Source organism: Tetrao urogallus (genome assembly GCF_951394365.1).
Source record: "Tetrao urogallus genome assembly, chromosome: 17".
Lineage (NCBI taxonomy): Eukaryota > Metazoa > Chordata > Aves > Galliformes > Phasianidae > Tetrao > Tetrao urogallus.
In genome coordinates, this window is record NC_136830.1 from 4,658,289 (window position 1) to 4,675,580 (window position 17,292).

General features: G+C 55.5%; 1 protein-coding gene across 1 annotated transcript in view; it reads left to right on the forward strand.

Moving 5' to 3' along the window:
* Positions 1-17,292, forward strand: part of NCOR2 (nuclear receptor corepressor 2) — a gene marked incomplete at both ends in the record, with an annotated part of 116,611 nt that overhangs the window by 78,268 nt on the left and 21,051 nt on the right. Inside the window, 10 exons of the mRNA XM_079543796.1 lie at positions 400-542; positions 4,057-4,204; positions 6,193-6,751; positions 9,699-9,819; positions 10,573-10,789; positions 14,445-14,600; positions 15,114-15,253; positions 15,325-15,430; positions 16,064-16,168; positions 16,721-16,824. Of these exons, the coding sequence (XP_079399922.1) occupies positions 400-542; positions 4,057-4,204; positions 6,193-6,751; positions 9,699-9,819; positions 10,573-10,789; positions 14,445-14,600; positions 15,114-15,253; positions 15,325-15,430; positions 16,064-16,168; positions 16,721-16,824 (1,799 nt within the window). The remainder of the gene's footprint in view (positions 1-399; positions 543-4,056; positions 4,205-6,192; positions 6,752-9,698; positions 9,820-10,572; positions 10,790-14,444; positions 14,601-15,113; positions 15,254-15,324; positions 15,431-16,063; positions 16,169-16,720; positions 16,825-17,292) is intronic.

Here is a 17,292-nt window from a genome sequence, read left to right on the forward strand (position 1 = left end):
TGCATGACCTGCACAGTCCCAGGGCTGCAGGAGGGGGATGGCACCTGCGGGTGCCCACGCAGGGATGCTTCCTCATCCACCCTGCCCTGTCCTATCTCATGCTGGCAGGGTTCTGGACATGGCAGTGCTGTCCTAAGGGGAGGGGAACATCTGCCTCTGTGCTGTGGCTGCGGGATGTTCTGTTCCTGAGGCACTCAGCTCAGGGCCTTTTTTCCCCATGGAAAGACGAACAGGCCATCCCAAGTCATCCTGGGAAGCCCTGCAGGAGGGTGCTGTGATCATACTGTTCCTGCAGAGCTTGGCGTGTGCTGCGGGTGTTTCCCATCCTGTGCGGATAATGCTGTCCTCGTGCTAGCCCATCTGGCCCTAAACCCTTCTCCTTCCCTCCTGCTACCACAGGTCTCCTTGAGCATGGGCGGAACTGGTCGGCCATTGCCAGGATGGTGGGCTCCAAGACCGTGTCGCAGTGCAAGAACTTCTACTTCAACTACAAGAAGAGGCAGAACCTGGATGAGATCCTACAGCAGCACAAACTGAAAATGGTGAGTGCCTCGTCCCAGGAACCTGCCCGGTCCTGCAGCTACTGGGACACCAGGGTGTTTTGGAGAACGGTTTGGGGTGGAGACCTGGGAGCACGAATGGTGCAGATGGGGCTGCCCGGCAGATCCTAGGAGCTCTGTGGGAGGGCAGCTGCCAAAGGGATTCAGGAGTTTGGGACAATGCATGGAAAGGAGGCGCTGAGCCCAAAGCTGTGGTGGTAGGACAGGTGTTGTGCAGGGAAGGCTGGTCTTGGTGGTTATCTCTGTGGCATGCGTGCATCTCTCTGCGCCTTGGTTTCCCAGTGAGAATGGCTGACGCTGCTTTTCTGCCGTACGGTCCAGAGTATGAATGAAGTGGGGCTCATTGAGTGTTCTGGAGATAGCACAGACCACTAAGAGCAGCCGAGGATTATAATTATTTCATCTGTAGAGTATCCTGGGGTTCCCGGTTTCTGGCTAATAGAATTCACATGGCCAAACCCCCAAGGGGTGCTTTGAAAATGCAAAGGACAATGTTCAATGCAGGAATCTCTCCAAGCAAGCTATTACAGCAAGAGTAAAAAGAAAGACAGGAAAACATTCAATGACTCACCCAGGAATTTAATATCCTAGTCAGTCTATAGGAATGAGAGAGAGAGAAGACATTGGCGATTCTTTTCTTATTAATTCTCTATGCACAGAGACACTCCTGTGTTCCTGTATTTCACCAAATTGTTTTTAGAAGCAGAGCAAACGATACAAAAGGCAAAAAATATAAAGACTGCAATGAAATGTGCATAAAGCCCTCAGAATGTACAATGTTATAAAGATATCTTTGTTCATTACGGGGGAGCATCTGAAATAAGATCATGCTGCTTAGCTGGCAGTGGACTGGGTGTTTATTAATTTACTCCGCTTCCTAATGTCTCAGAAATTATATCACAGAAGGGTTTTTCTGCAGAGCCACATTTCTCCCTGCCTCCGTCCCTCCAAGGCAGCGCTGCGCTGCTCCCGTCTAATTGCTCACTCTCACTTGCAGTTGATATCAGCATCATCATTTTATTTTCTGAGCATTTGAGGCAATGGGATTTGGTTTTGTCAAAGAACAATGAGCGTTCAGCTGTTATTTATTGTTCTCTATTGTTTTGTGGCAACAGCAGATGCCAGAAAGCTGAGTAAAATGAAAGAACAACCGAGATTAAATTGCCATAGACCTTCCTTCCTGACTCCTAAATATATTCACGAGCAGACCGAGCCTCCTAATCCCCTCCTGTAGCCAGCACTGGGCCTTGGCCTGCGCACAGCACGCATGTGGCCGTGGTGTCGTTGTGTGGGTTTGTGTGAAATGCCCAGATTGCCCCCTGCCCTCACAGCAGCTATCGCTGATCGTGTGCGAGGAAATCACTTGGCACTGCCTTTCTTCCTTTTGCTTAATGAGAGTAAACACAATTAGCAGCTCTCATTAGTTTCCCAAATGGGGCTTGCTAATAGTGTAGCCCCTCGTCTTGTAGGTGTGAGGTGGGGCTGGAGGGCTCGCTGGGATTGGGGAGCTATGGGATTGAGCAGTGGCCATCACCAGCTGAGGATGGGCGAGTGGAGCCTGGAGGTGTCCTCGTGCCCCAGAACACATCACAGAGTCCTGCAGAGCCTCGAGGCCTCGCTTTGTCTGCACAGCATGTTTTGGCTCAGGCTTGCTGTCGGGTAGCTCAGATGTGTCCCAGCATCGCCGTCTCGTTGCCTTGACCTTCTGCATGCCGTGCTAATCTCAGGGGAAAGGGGGGCACATGGATACGTGGTGTACTCACACCCTTCTCGTCAGCAATTGGAGATAAGATGCTGTCTTCACCGCCACCTCCTTGTTGAGTGCTTGCTTTGGTCCAGGACTTGATGATCCTTGTGGGTCCCTTCCAACTCTGGATGTTCTGTGATTCTAGACACTGCCTGGGCTTGTTGTGGTGCGTACAGCCGCGATGGGTGAGGGATCCCCAGGCTGCTGCCAGTGCTGCTTGGTTGCTGCCAGCAGTGTTTCTGTGATTCCCTGCTCTTCATGGGATGCAGGACAGCCTGGCGGCCTCTTGGGCAAATCCAGCATGGTTTGTGCAGCGTGCCAGGGTTTGGGGTGGGAGGCTGAGGCTGTCCCCACCGTGGTGGGCAGAGAGGTGCTGGGATCACTGCTCTGTCCTGCCACCCCATCTCACCCATCTGTGCTGTCCCTAACTGTGGCGTTTTTGAAGCTGCAGTTGAATGGGATATCTCCCATTTTGTTGCTGCGAGCCTGTTCAAGTGGCACCACCTCCCAGAGTGCCAAGAAACACCTGGTAGGCAGAGAGTAGAGGCTGGAATAACACAAAAGGAACTGGGCAAATGGCCATGGCACCTCCTTGCAGGCTCACTGGTGGTCGCTCAGATTAAGTGGAGCACGTGGTGATGGCGGGGATGCCTGGCTGCAGGCTCGGTCCACGGAGCCTCTGGATTGCTGGAGGTGTAGAGGATCCCTGGGTGCAGCTGGGATCTGGATGCCGCTGCCCCAGGGCCACTCGTGCTCTGCTCATTCCCCAGTGAGGAGCCCGCTGGAGGCTTGCACTGAGTCACAGACCCGTGAGTGAGAGGCAGAGAGAAGCCTTTGCCATAGTAACGTAGGGCTTTGTCATCTCATTAGCATGATGGGGAACTGCTGCTTCAGAGCAAAACCTGCTGTTAGCAAAGTGCTGCTCGGCCGAGGTGCGAGCGCAGGGCACAGCGACCTGGCACAGGGGGGATGGGGTGGGATGGAGAGCTTGCAGCACACAGTACTTTCTCAAGTGCCTTTTTTTCCTCTCTCCTGCCCGGTTTGATAAAAATAGCCTTTGAGCAAGCAGCGTTTCTAAGCAAAAAGCTGTATTTGTTTGTTTTATCTGGAAGTTTTTTAAAGGATTGAAAAGTCGGGGGGAGGGCAGGGCCCAGCTCTTCCCAGCGCACAGATCCAGCAGCAGAGTTAACGTTTCCGCCATGGCTTTATCTTCTCATCCATGTAAATAAACGTCCTACACACGTCATCCGTGTGGGGCTTGCAGGGAGAGCCGGAGATGATGGGCCTGTTCCTACTGGTAATATTTACTTAAGCAACAAGAGCAGGAAACAATAGCAAAAGCGAGACTTTTCCTTGGGGTGGGCAGCAGGCAGCAGCATGTGAGCCCTTGCGGCTGTGGCACGTGGCCCCTGGGGTGCACAGCACTCAGACACCACTGAGTGGAAGGCAGAATCCTGCACCCACTGTCTGCCCCATGCGTGGGGTGCAGCATCCCCAGGGCTCCCCCAGTGTTGTGCTCCCCAGGAAGGGGCAACTCCGAGCACAGTTGTGTACCGGGTCCTTCTCTGCCCTTGGGTGAGACTGTGCCATGGGGCTTCTGGATGGTGAGTGTGCTCCTCCTTTTTGGAGGAGGGTCTGTCTCATTAAGGCTCAGGGCTGGGGTCACTGTGGTGATGGTGGCCCTGTTGTCAGTGCCGTGCATCTGCTGTCCTCTGCTTTCCGTCTTACCTTCCTTTTCCTCTTCCCCAGGAGAAAGAAAGAAATGCTAAGAGAAAGAAGAAAAAAGGCACCGCCACTCAGAACGAGGAAGCTGCCTTCCCTCCTGTGGCTGAGGATGAGGAGATGGAGGTGTCGGGAACGAGTGGCAACGAGGAGGAGATGGCCGAGGAGGCCGAAGGTGAGGTGCCCAGGGACTGCAGGGGGGGCGCAATGTCAGCACTTGGAGGGCTGTTCCAACATTTTTGGGTTTCAGGCCTCGAGGGTTTCAGACTGCACTGGGTCATTGCCCTCCTGCTGCGTCTGTCTGGGGGATGGTTGTTTTGGAGAGGTCATGCAAAGGAAGAGCTTCAAACCATGGCCATCCATGAGATGGCCATCCCCATCCCGTTGGGTGGGTGAGCTCTGGGGGCTGCCGCAGGTTTGGAGCAGCGAGGGTGGAGGGCTCAGCCAGTTATTTCCTCCTTGTTCCCCTTTTAAGGGAGCGTTTACCTCTCTCTCAGCCCTACCAAAGAAAGGAAACAACTTGAAAGTGACAATTTTCAGCTATTTATCGCTTAGAAAGCACGGCAGTGAGTTTGGAGAAAATGTGCATAATTTTCCAACAATAGCCCCATTTGACTTTTGTCAAAGTAATTTAATAACTTAACCAGCAGTGCTGGCACCCTGCTGCTTCCTGGCCTTAGCACCCAGGCTAATGGGACTTGAAATGGGAAATCTTTTCAAGTCATTGTTGAAAGTGACTCATTACGAGGCAGATTCCAGGTAAATCTTTGTGCGAGGTGATACGTGACTCAGAGGCGCAGAGCAGAAGGTGGTTATTGCTCTTTGTAAGAGCAGTTGAGAGGAAACAATGTCGTTTTGAGCTTAAAGACAGATCTGACATGCTCAGAGGCTTTCCCTTCCCGGTCCCCAGTTCCCATTCCTCCTGTTGGACGGAGGGGACTGGTGCTGGAGCAGCACACTGTGCTCACATGGCTGAGCCCTCGGGATCTCTGCAGCCCCTGTGTGCAGAGCAGCACTGAGCAGGAGGGTCTGACCCCACTCACTGCGAATCCCATTCTTGTTGTTCCTGAGCAACTGCATTTCACTCATTCATTTCATTCTTTAACGCTAAGAAATAAATGTTGGAGAATGGTGAGAATCCCAATGTGCTCCTGGCACATTTTGCTGCCAAGCAGAAGACTTTGGATGTGCGCAGATGTACGACTCTCAGGACACATCGTGTATCCATGTCATTTGTTTCCCTGCAAAACATGCTGCTGTAGAGAGACAAAAGGGAAAGCTGTGGGAAAGCTCCTGTGTCCATTTGGAGATGAGCCTAAGAGTTGTGTCCGAGAGTTGTGTGGTCTCCTGGCCCTTTATAGGTGAATATTGGTCACAGACCCAACCTCTCAGCAGTTTCTTCATCTGCCACGGTGTGTGGGCACTTGCATTTCCAACTCATTTCGAGCCGTTAGATTCGCAGATGATCCTTCACATTTATGGTGGCTCAGGCTGCCCAGAGAGACTGTGGGTGCCCCATCCCTGGAAATGCGCGAGCCAAAGTTGGATGGGCCCTGGGCAGCCTGATGGGTGGGAGGCAGGGGTTGGGGCTGGATGATCTTTAAGGTCCCTTCCAACCGTTCCAACCCAATCGTTCTATGGTTCTGTGTTTTAATGATTAACCTGTCCTGCAGCACTGGCAGAGCTTTGCTTTCTCCGACCCTGACCTCCTTTCTTTTGCCACTGGCAGCTTAAGCAGCAACAAACAGGCGCGGTGTTTTGGGCCGGCCCCAGCTGCCCCGGGGCTGGCAGAGCTGGGGACATGGGCACCATAAGTCACATGCCGTGCCAACAGCAGCCCTGGGAGTGGGGCCGAGCTGTGGGGCGATGGGTGAGAGAGGCCACCAGGGAACGGGGCCAAGCAGCAGATCCAGGCAGGGTGTTCCGTCTGCACCCCGCGTCCCAGTCACTCGGTCTCTGGGTTGAATGGGTTTAGTGGGTTTTGAGGGGTGAGACCCCGGGTTCATCCCCGCTGCCAGGGATCCCAGCAGCACGCTCCGAGCTTCGGGATCGTCTCCTCTTCGGAGCGCAGGCGTTCTCCTCCCTTGGGAGGGGGCGGAGGCAGCGGTATGGGAAGTGAGAATCTCAGCCCGATCCTTATTTTTATTTCTTCCCTTTTCTCAGCTGCAGTAAATAACAGCTCCGACACCGAGAGCATTCCCTCGCCAAGGCCCGAAGCCAAAGAGGGAGGCGAAAGCGGGGCCAAGGCACCGCCCGGGCCGGGAGGTGACTCCGGCACGGAACCGGCGCTCAAGTTGGAAGAGGCTCCCACACCCCCTGAAACCGCTGCGGCCCCCGCTGCCCCCGCCACCAACCCCGCTCCCACCGCCAGCCCTCCTCCGGAGGCCCCCAAAGCGCCCGGCAGCGAGGAGAAGGCGCAGGAGGAGCTGGTGGTAGACGTGGTGAAAACGGAGGAGCCGGAGGAGAAGGCGAGCGAGGAGCCCTGCAAGAGCGAGGTGAAGGAGGAGGGCGAGGACAGCCAGGAGAAGGACAAAGGGAATGACAATAAGGCAGAAAGTGGCGTCGGCAGCGTGGGGACGGCGGAGGCTGAGGGGACGCCCAAGGCCGAGAAGAAGGAGGGCCATAAAGGCAGCAAAGGCCAAGGGGTGAACCCCGACAGCGACTCGAGCGCGACCTGCAGCGCCGATGAGATGGACGAGCAGGATGCCGTGGACAAGAGCAGGTAGGAGTGGGGAGAGGTGTGTGAAAGATCACTTCCCCAGGCTCAGGGACGTTCCGGACTGTCCTCGCACGGCAGTGGCCCTTTGGCAATTGCGTACACAGGGCCCATGGCAGTGTCCCTGGACAGTGGCTGCAGGCAGGTGCTGGGCGCAGAACCGCTGCGTCTGCTGCTCACAGCCCATGTGGGTGACGCAACAGAGCGGGATGTGCCCTTGGGGACAGCTGAGTTATGCGGAGGCGTAGACTGGGCCGCCTGTGATCAGGGCTGGGAACAGATTTTCTGTCTGAGTCGATGCTGGCAGGGGAGCGGTCGTGTTCCCAGCGCCAAGAGGGGAGAGCTGCTGCCCCTGCGGGGATGCTGCTGGGATCTGTAGAAGTCCTGGTTGCAAGGCAGCAGAGTGGTGAGGGCTGTGCGAGGAACTGCAGGAACAGCAATGGGGCTGAGTCCCACAGCCCCCCAGCATCTGACCATCCTGCATCCCTCCTGGGACAGGGAGGGGAAGCACTGCGCTCTTCAGAGGATGAATGTCCTGTTCCCCTCCCGTCCCTTTCCAACATGGCCACGGAGCTTTCCCCAGCCAAGAGCCTCACAAATGGGACAAGGTTTCTTGTTGTGTTTTGTTTTTGTTTTTGTTTTTAAGAATATACATAAATACATGTGTCTTGTAGTGTTGTTTTCTCTGGTAGCTCCTACTTCCATCCACATGGCTCTTGGGTCAAGATAGACCTCCTGAATTCTCCCCTGCGTGACACAGAGGGATGGAAGCCCCTCTTTGCTCTTGTCCCAGTGCTGGACTGGGACCAAAGCTGGTGTCCTGCATCCAGTGTTCTGTGTCTTGTGTTCTGTGTCCCTCCTGAGATGGATGCCCCAAGGCCAGTCAGGCTGTAACGCTGCACTATGCATGGGGCTATTTACAGCTCAATCAGGTGTAGCAGTGGCATGAGATGATAGGAAGCTGTCATGCATCTGTACCACCTGTAAACCAGGAGGGTGCTGGCTCTGATGCAGGAGCATCCATCTGTCACATGCCCATGGGAGCAGCCCCTTGCTGGCAGTAATGCAGGCAGGGATAAGGATGCTGTGGATGCAGCTGGCCATGGCCCTGCGGTGAGGCCAGGGCCTCTTGGCTGGGTGCTACTCTCCAGCAGTGGAAGGAGGCCAGCACCACCCCTCCCCGCCCTCTCCTCCTTCCCAGACAGGAGAAGCCTCCCTACGAGAGGGAGCGAGGCCAGCAGCAAGGCTCCACGCCTCTCATCCAGCATTAACCCAACCCAAAAGGGACAGCAGCACATTTGCCAGCTCCCAGCTGTGAAAGAGCCACATCTTCTTGGGAACAACTTTTCCATCCCAGGCTCTTTCATGAGTCAGTGCCTATCAGCTCATCAAACAGTTAGCAGTTTCTAGGAATATTAAGCATAACAGGAATCCGTCTGCTGCTCGGGCACTCCTGATAGCGCTCTGCCGGTAAGGCGCAGGTGATGTCAGGGCTGCTGGTGTGCTGTGCCTGCAGAGCCCAGCGAGACACAAAGCTTCAGCTGCCATGGATCCTCGCAGGCGGTTACCGCAGCGCCGCGTGACTCACGAGCACACAGGCAGAGGCGAGGAACGGGATGGGGGTGCCACGTGGGCCACCCCGTCTGGGACGGCACTGGGCATGTGGGCAGTGCTCACCCACCCACCCGTGGTGCTGGGCTGGGTAGCCAACCTGTGCTGGGGACAGCAAGGGATGGAGGGTGGCCGAAGGATGTAGCGGTCGCTGACTACCTTGGGTCCTCCTGAGGTTTGTGCTGGGATGGAGTCACAGCCTGAGCTCGTCAGGGCTGGAGGAGGCAGCGGGTTGTCTGTGGTTACATGCAGCATGTGCTGTAGGAGGGCTGCCTCTAGCACTGCCAGTACTGCAGTTCAGTGGGAGGTCACGCCATATGGGAACGCGTGTGTGAGGCCACGCACATCTCCCCAGTGCAGATCTGTGGTGTCGGGAGGCAAGGAGATGCTCGCTGTACCGAGGCTGTGTCACCTTTGCGCAGTGGTTATGCATGAAAGAAATAGAGTTTGGGCCACCTGGGAAGGGCCGTGGGATGGTGTGTTGTTGGGTCATCTTGCAGTTCAGCCAGCCCCTCATGGAAGCTGAAGGAGTTTGGAGGATGCGGTGCTCTGTTCATCCCAAAGCTTCATCCCAAAATTTCCAGTGGCTCTTGGGGCAGAGCATCCATCCTGTGCTGCTGTGCTGCAGAGAGCTCGCTCCTCTCCTGCTGCTGGTGAGAGGTCAGGCTCCGAGAGAGCAGTTGGTATCTCCAGCATAGGGCACCTAAACCCAGTCCTGCAGGAGCTGCCATCTTTGGGGAACCCATTCCCCCTCTGGTCCAGGCACTGCACACTGTGGGTCTGGGGCAGTCCCAGCACAGCGCTGTATTTATTCCCCACACATGGCCCAGCCACGCTTGTTTATTCATCCAAGGGTGAGCGTGGAATGACCTTGAAATTTATAGGCTGAAAAGAGCAGTGAAATAACGGCTAAAATAAACAAATCAAGCTGTAAAACTTAGAAACGATGTACTGGCTTCAACAAACCAGAGTCAGGAGGGAGAGAAAGTGGAGATGTCCTGGAGTGACATGGCCCCAGGGTCTGAGTAAGGGCCTGGGAGCTGAGCACCTCTCAGCCCATGGGTTTTGCCTGTCTCCATCCCCATCCCCTCGGCTGGGACCTTGGATATACCTGCATGTCTTGCAGAAGAACTCATCTGAGGTGGGTTTGGGGTTTGGGAGCAGGCAGCAGCTCGCAGGGCCAGCAGCCCAGCTGTGCTCACAAGTCCCACAGTAGCCTAGCTGGCCCTAGTGATGGCAGGCATTTCCTCCAGGCTCAGCAGAGGGGCAGAGGGGATGGGGGAGCACCCAGACATGTAGTTCATCCACAGTGTTCCTCCTGTAACCCATGTTTTGTGTTCAGGTTGCTGTCCCCCCGGCCCAGCCTGCTCAATGCCGCCAGCGAGGCCAGGCTGAACTCCTCGCCACAGAAACCGCTGGACCTGAAGCAGCTGAAGCAGCGCGCTGCTGCCATCCCTCCCATCGTAAGTGCTGGGACTGGCAGCAGGCTGAGCTCCTGTGTTGGGTGGTGGGAGCCCTGTGCAGGCAAAGTGCTCTGTGCACAGCGCGTTCCCAGCTGCTGGAGGCTGCCAGCAGTGTTTGAGTGTCCCTCAAGATCTTGTATCAGAAAGTGGTGGGAGGTCTGGACAGAACAAGCTGCTCATTGCCATGTGACTGCTGCCTCCTTTGCTTTAAAAAGCAACCAAGCACCCTCCCAAGCTGTGCTTCCCTTGGTCTCGTGTGCTTGAAGATACCGTGTGAAAAGCGTTGATGCTCTTCTTCATGTGAAAGCTCTTCCGTGTTCCCTTTTTGGCTGTCCAGCAGCCATGTGCTGAACACACTGATGTTTCTCCAGAGTCCTCCAGGGTCAGCAGCAGAGCAGCAGCATTTGCAGGGTGGGGAGAGGAAATCCCTGCTCTCATATGCTGGGTTTGAGTCCTCAGGGAGGACCCATTCCTGCTACTCTCTCAGTTACAGCATAGATGTGGCTGTTGTAGTATAATTTCTTGCAAAAGCCACAGGCACTTAGCTACAGATTGCAGGTTTTAAACAAGGGCAGCCTGAGGCCCAGAACTGAGCTGATGCTCTTCTCCATGGGACATTTCAGTCTCCTGTGCTTGGTGGGCTCTGCAGCGTGCTTTGCCATGACCATGGGGCAGCTGCCTCTTGCTGTCCCTGCGGCTGTTGGGGATGCTGACAGCACACAGCAGGCATCAATTCTTCCTCTCCCGTTGCAGATTTCCGAAGGATTCTCAGAGGGGATACTGCAGAGCGGAAGCGTGAAGCCCCCGGTGCCTCCCCACGCCTTGGCGCTCTACCAGCAGCAGATCACAAAGGCCCACGAGTCCTCCCGTGAGGATGTGCCCCCCAGCAAGCAGCAGGAGAAGGAGCAGCAGCAGCCAAGCAGCAGCCCGAGGGGGAAGAGCAGGAGCCCCACTGCCGGGGACAAGGAAGGTAGGGCAGCGTGCTGGCGGTGTGTGTTTATCTGTGAGGAAACGTGCTGTGCTTGGCCAGCAGCTCTTGTCTTAGCTCAACGTCTGCTTCGGCCCCTGAAAGCTCTTTAACAGCACCTTGAAGCGGGAGCGGGGAGGCACGGCTGATCTGCCGTGTTCGTTAGACAGTACATCATGTCTCACTGAGCCTACGGCAAACACCGCGCTGGTGTCGAGCGCCGAGGAGGTGAAGATTGCCTTTATTACCCTTTCTGCCATTCACTTGAGAGCAAAGGGGCCTGGAGGCATGCCAGGGCTTTGGGCACAATGGCTCTTTTCTACCTTGCTGGCTTTTTATAAAGAATGCTTTTAACGCTCAGCAGGGACCATTATTTCATTTAAAATCAATGCTAATACTGTGACTCTCAGTCCGAAGGTTCCTGTAAAGATTCCCAGTGCTTTTTCCCTGGAACAGCTCTGATACAATTTGGCTGCCTAATGAGCAATTCAGAGTTTCCCACCATTGAGCATCTCAAGTGTTATTAGCTTGAGCACCTGGGGATGGAGGTTAAGGAGAGTCGGGAAGTCCTGATGAGCCCATCCTCTGAATGTGTTTTTAATCTCAGTGTCAGTCTGCTCAGTCCAACATCTGCGTCCCTGCCCCTCGTAGCCTGCGCTGCAGATGTGCCATGGGGATGTTGTCACTGGCGATGCTGTCAGGGAGCAGGGAGCTGGGCTTTGGGGGTACTGCCCCCCGTCCTGGGATGGAAGTGCAGGGAGATGGGGCTGGAGGAGACTGGCCCTGGCCCTGGGCTGTGGTCTGTGCTGGAAAATGGGTGCCCAAATTCAGCTCTGGCAGCTGGGATCTCAGCACTCTGCTGTGTGTCCTGGCCCAAGGGTTCTTCCAGCAGCCACGTCCCATCGGGCAGAAGGGTGTGCTTGCAGAAAGAGTTGGTTTCTGGGTCTTTGCCAATTTTTCCTTGTTTCCTTAAACAACAAATAGCACTGTGTGCATTCTGCCCTCCAGAATGTTTTGCATAGAAGCCAGGAAGGGGACTGCTCACCTTGAAAGCAGGGAGTTCCCTATGAGTCACGGTGTTGCCACCCATGAAGTGCCATCTCCAGCTGATCCCATCCTGCTGTGCCTGCTGCCCGGGCAGAGCACCTCCCTCAGCTGGGTTTCATCTCTTCCTGCACTGCAGTCCTGTGCAGATCTTGCACAGCTCAGCTTCCCTGTGGGCTATGTGGCATAGGAGCAATGCTCTGTTCTGTTTCCAAACCCTTCATACCCATGAATCAGAGTCATTAAGTCTGGAAAAGACCACTAAGATCCCCAACCCAGCCCTGATCACATCCCTCAGTGCCACATCCCCATTGTTCTTGACCACCTCCCTGGGCAGCCTGTGCCAGAGCCTCACCGCTCTCAGAAATTTTTCCTCATAACCGGTCTGAACTTCTCCTGGTTCGATTTAAGGCCATTACCTCTCATCCTTGTTTGTGTGCTGGTACCACCATGGGTCTGGGTTGCGTGAGGACCCTTGGGAACCTTCTGTGCTCGGGGTGTAAATGCATGTCCATGAGAAAATGAGCTTTGTGCTGAGAATCACCTTGAGGGGAGAAGCCAAGAGCCCAGAGCCCAGTTTCAGTAAGGGTATGGAGTTAGGTGGTGGCTCAGTGCTGTCCCTGCCTGCAGGATCCAGGGCTGCTGGTGAGAGATGCAGATAGCATTAAGAGATGTGCGTACCAAGGGAGCCCCTTCCTTCCCCTGCATCCGGATGGAGCTCCAAGTCTCCACACTTGGCCCATTGTGCCGTCACATCACGCTGGAGTTGGACTCGATGCTCCTTTATGAATCCCTTCCAACTCAGGCTATTCTATGATTTTATGGGGTACTGCACGGGAGGCTCCAGCCCCGCAGGCCTGCACCAGGGCAGCCATAGCGAGGAGCAGCAGCAGCTCCTCCCGCTGCCCCCGGCCTGCCGAGGCCCCATCGATAAGAGCTTCAACTCTCGCCGCCGCTCCGGGGATCAGCGTCCTTCGCACCGTTTTGGCTCCGCTTCAAAGCAAAGTCTTGCACACATCCTGGCTGAGGCGTTGGCTGCCTCGCGGCCCCTGGCTGGGACAGTATCGCCTTGGAGGGCAGCCAGGCCCTCGCCGTGCCTCCCCGACCCCAGGCAGGACGCGCCACGCAGCCCCGCCGGGTCTCGCCGCCGGGCAGACGGATCTCTCCCCCCGTTGCCTTCAGGCGTATCTTCGGTTATCGCCTGGCGGTTGGAAAGCGGGCGGTTTGTTTGGTGTTGATTTAGTTGGGTTTCAGTCGGCCTTTGTAGGAGATGGGGAGCCAAGAGCATTAATTTGGATGACGGATCGTATAAACTCTGACTCCTTCGCTTCGATTCCAGGGGTTTGATAAACGGTTATAGGAACTCTCTCTTCCCTGTGTAAGTGCTATTTTATCAAAGCCGGCTGAGTTATAGCCGCCCTCTAATGCGGGGGCAATTAGGAACTGGCCGCATTTCACAGCCCCAGAGGCGCAGAGGGGAGGGAGCAGCACCGTGGGGCTGGGGAGGACGTGGCTCGGCCGGGGTGTGTGGGGCCGTGGCTGGGAGAGCACCGCCAGCCCCCATGTCCCAGTGCCTTCCAGCCCTCAGATCGGCCCCCGGGAGCTGGGAGAACAGGGAATGCTCAGGGACCCAGCGTGGGATCTTGAGGAGGGAAGATGCTCAGACACCTCTGTGTACTGAGAATGGATTTCTTGCCTCACTGAAGAGGACAAGAATAATCTCCCAGCTTCTGAGTACACTGAGCATTAATAATGATAATGCAGTAAAGCCTCATTAAATTGGGCCTCTGATAATCTACTTGCCCTATTATTAGGCTTAGCAGAATTCAGGCATCTATTTTTGTCAGAAATTGATGGGTAAAGGCTGGGTGTGCTTGTGACTGCCATTGTTTACTGCCCAGTTTCTAATTTCTGGTCGATGCAGACGTTACGCCGGTGGGTCTGGCAAAGAAGGGCAGTGCAGAATTAAGCGTTTATTGATTAAAAGCAAATCCTGCCGAACCTGCCTGGGATCTGTTCCAAAAAGACTGCCTCATCTGTCTGCTCAGCTCAGTATCCTCAGTGAGGATGCACCTGGGATGAAGCTGGCACAGATAAAGCTCTTTTCTTGCACCCCGCAGGGTGCTCAGGTCAAGAGGGAACAGCTCCTCCACCACCAGGCACCTCTTGGCCTTGGATCAGCTTTCTTATAGTTGGGGTGAACCCAGCCTGGCATCCAGTACACCTGACCCAGAGAACTTGAGGAAGCTGCCCTGCCTCCAGCCCAGCTGCTAGGCAGCAAGGAGGCATGCAGCCATCCCACAGAGCCCGTCCTGATCTTCATTTGCCTTTGACAGTCCCGTAAAGCATGCTTGTCCAGGTGCGGGGAGAACATCTGCGCATTATTTCCTCTTCATCCAACAAGCTGACACCTTTCTTTCTGGCCCCTCCAGCAGGCTGCAAATGGGTTGTCACTGGCGAGCCAGCCCCTGGTGGTACCTGTTAGGAGTGTGAGCCCGGGGAAGGCTGTTTCACCTCCACACGGATGGCTGTGGCTTCACCTGCTTGCTGAATCTCCATCCGTCAGCCTGAGGGTTGCCACTGAGCAAAGTGTTTGTTTCTGTTTTCTCTGCAGAAAAATCCGTGCATTTCCCATCCCTCGCAGAGGCTCAGAAGCTGGGCACGGAGCCGCCGCCCACCTCGTGCTGGCCCCCCGTCCTGTCCTACTCCCGGGATGTGATAAAAACCTCTCCCCAGGCAGAGCCTCACCTGTTCCAGTATAACCCACCAGGCATGTGAGATCCCGTGGTGCCCTGACCCAGGGCTGGGGGCAGAGCTGTGATCGCAGCTGGCATCGTGTGCTGCTCTCTGAAGTCAGTGCAGCTCTTTTCTTTTTGGGTAGGACAGGGCTTGGCAGAAAGCTGCCACCTCTTGCTTTGCTCCAGCACGGAGCAGCCTCCCAGCTGCTGCTGGGGCAAGCTGAAGGCAGCAGGCAGGGCTCCTGACTCCCACCAGGGTGGGTTAGGGATGTTATTTGTCCCAGGATACCATGAGTGTTCTCTAAGACACCCTTGGCACCATCGTGGGGGTTTCAGCCCTCGCTCTGCTGTGCCTTTCTGGCTGGAGAGCACACAGCTTGGATACAAAACCAAAGGGGAAGAGGCAATAATTCAAACAATAACAGAGGCTTTCAAAGCGATTGTGCTGCTTGGATCCTGGAGCAGGGTCAGCCTGTTCATGCCCTGCTCTCTCACTTGCCCATTGTTTTCCCTTGGTTGTGCTAACACTCGTGTTTCCCATGCAGGTCACCCTATCCCGCTCAACCTGCACGAGAGCTCCCGCTCGGGGCTGCAGAGGCTGGCGGGCATCTCCAACCCTCCTCCTCTCATCTCCTCCACCAAGCATCCCTCTGTGCTGGAGAGACCTGTCGGCTCCATCTCCCAGGTACGGGCTTGGGTGTGGGCAGTGGGGACACATCACTGGGCCGCCCCCTGACCTCCCCTCTCACACTGCAGGGAATGCCCATCCAGCTCCACACACCCTACAGCTCCGAGCACGCAAAAGTTCCCGTCGGCTCCATCACCATGGGCCTGCCCCTGACAATGGATCCCAAGAAACTGGGTAAGTTTCTTGGTAAGGGGGTGGTGAATGCTGTCTTGCAGGACGTGGCAATGAAGTGCAGAAGGAACAGACCTGATCCAAAGATGGAAGGAGTAATGTTTTGGGAGAGCAAAGCCAGGCCTTGGTGCGGGCTGCCCAGGGAGGTGGTGGAGTCGCTGTCCCTGGAGTGTTTAGGAACTGTAGGGATGTGACACTGAGGAACGTGGTCAGTGGGCATGGTGGGGGTGGGGGTTGGTCAGTGCACTAGATGACCTTAGTTGTCTTTTCCAACCTTAAAGATTCTGTGATTCTGTATGTGCAGTGTAGGAAATTTGGTCAGGAACACTTCCCAGGCTATAAATATCACCTGGCTCACACTGGGATTGAAGGAAGGAAATCTGTTGCCACTCCTCAGGCTGGTAGGATAAAGAGTGAATGGCCTCAAGTGAACAAAGAAAGTGCTTAGTTTGCATATTTGGAAGCATTTCTTTACAGCAGAAGGAGATGGGCATGGGGCCACGTCTGGAGGGGTACACGCATGCCAGCCCCACACTGCAACCCCTGAAGGGACATTGATGGCTATGAGCACAGGAGATGCCAGCAGGAGGCTGAGGAAGATGAAAGCCACACTGACCTGTGCTTCGTGTTTTCCAGTGCCTTTTCCTGGAGTAAAGCAGGAACAACTCTCTCCCAGAAGCCAGGCCAGCCAGCCTGAAAGCCTGGTGATGCAGCCGGCCCCAGAGGGCTCCGTCCTGCGGGGTGAGCATGCAGCTGCGTCCTGGTGTGGGAGGGAGGGGGATGCTCCACTGCCACACTGCCCATGGCTGCCATGGGGGGGCTTCTGGGGGGATTTCTGGGTTTCCCTTTTTTCTTCCCCCATAGCAGTGCAGGGGAAAATAAATACAAAGGTGTTGCTTTTACACGATTTAAGTAATTCTGGTTTGTAAGCTCTCCCAGGTTTGTGCAGCCATATGCAGAGTGCACGGTGCCTTGGCTCCAGCCCAGCACAAATAACACACAAATGAACTCAAACCACCCTGAGCTGCATCTCTCTGGAGATCTCTGATCACATCAGGAGGAGCTGAGACATGCTGTGCTTTCTCCCAGGCCCATCAATCTGCCCAGCTCTACTGTGAATGCACCATGGAGTTGGGAGCTTCAAAATAACGGCTCCTTGCACTGCCCAGCCCCATGGCTGCATCCCTTAGGGGGCAGGGTGGGGAGGGCTCTGCAAGGTGACATCTCCTGGAGGGCTTCCCACACTTGTTTGGCTGACCACAAATCACAGTTCGCCACCTTTGTGTCCTGCAGGTACATCCCTCAGCTCTGCCTCAGGAGGGAGCATCACCAAGGGGACACCCACATCCAGACCCCCTCCAGAGTCGCCCATCACGTACCGAGGCTCCATCACACATGTAGGTCCCTCGTCTCTGTCGGGCTTTGCTTACCTGGGTGCTGCTCATTGGGCACATGGCATGGGACTAAGCAACACAGGGAAGCATCACAGATCCCTTGCAGACAGCCTCAGCCTGGCGTGGCCCCAGCCCCGTGCTGTGAGAAAGGCAGAGCTTAGCAAGCAGCAATGCACGTCTGAGCTCCCCCATTGAATTTAGTAGCTGTCAAGAGCACAGGCAAAAGCAGCTTTAAATGGCTCTGAGAAAGTAATCCTGCCAGGGCAAGAAGTGGTGAGGAGGAGGAGATGGGTGGAAGGCTCTGCCCAGGCAGAGGGAGGGGGAGGCTGCGGGGTGCATGTCAGGTAACGAGCTCTGCTGCCAGCGCTGTGCTGCTCTGTGGGTCCTGCCCAAGGGCTCTCTTGAGCAGAATGATGCTTTGGCCTTAATCTCCACCATCCATCTTTAGAAGAGCAGCTGGCAAGCGGGCAA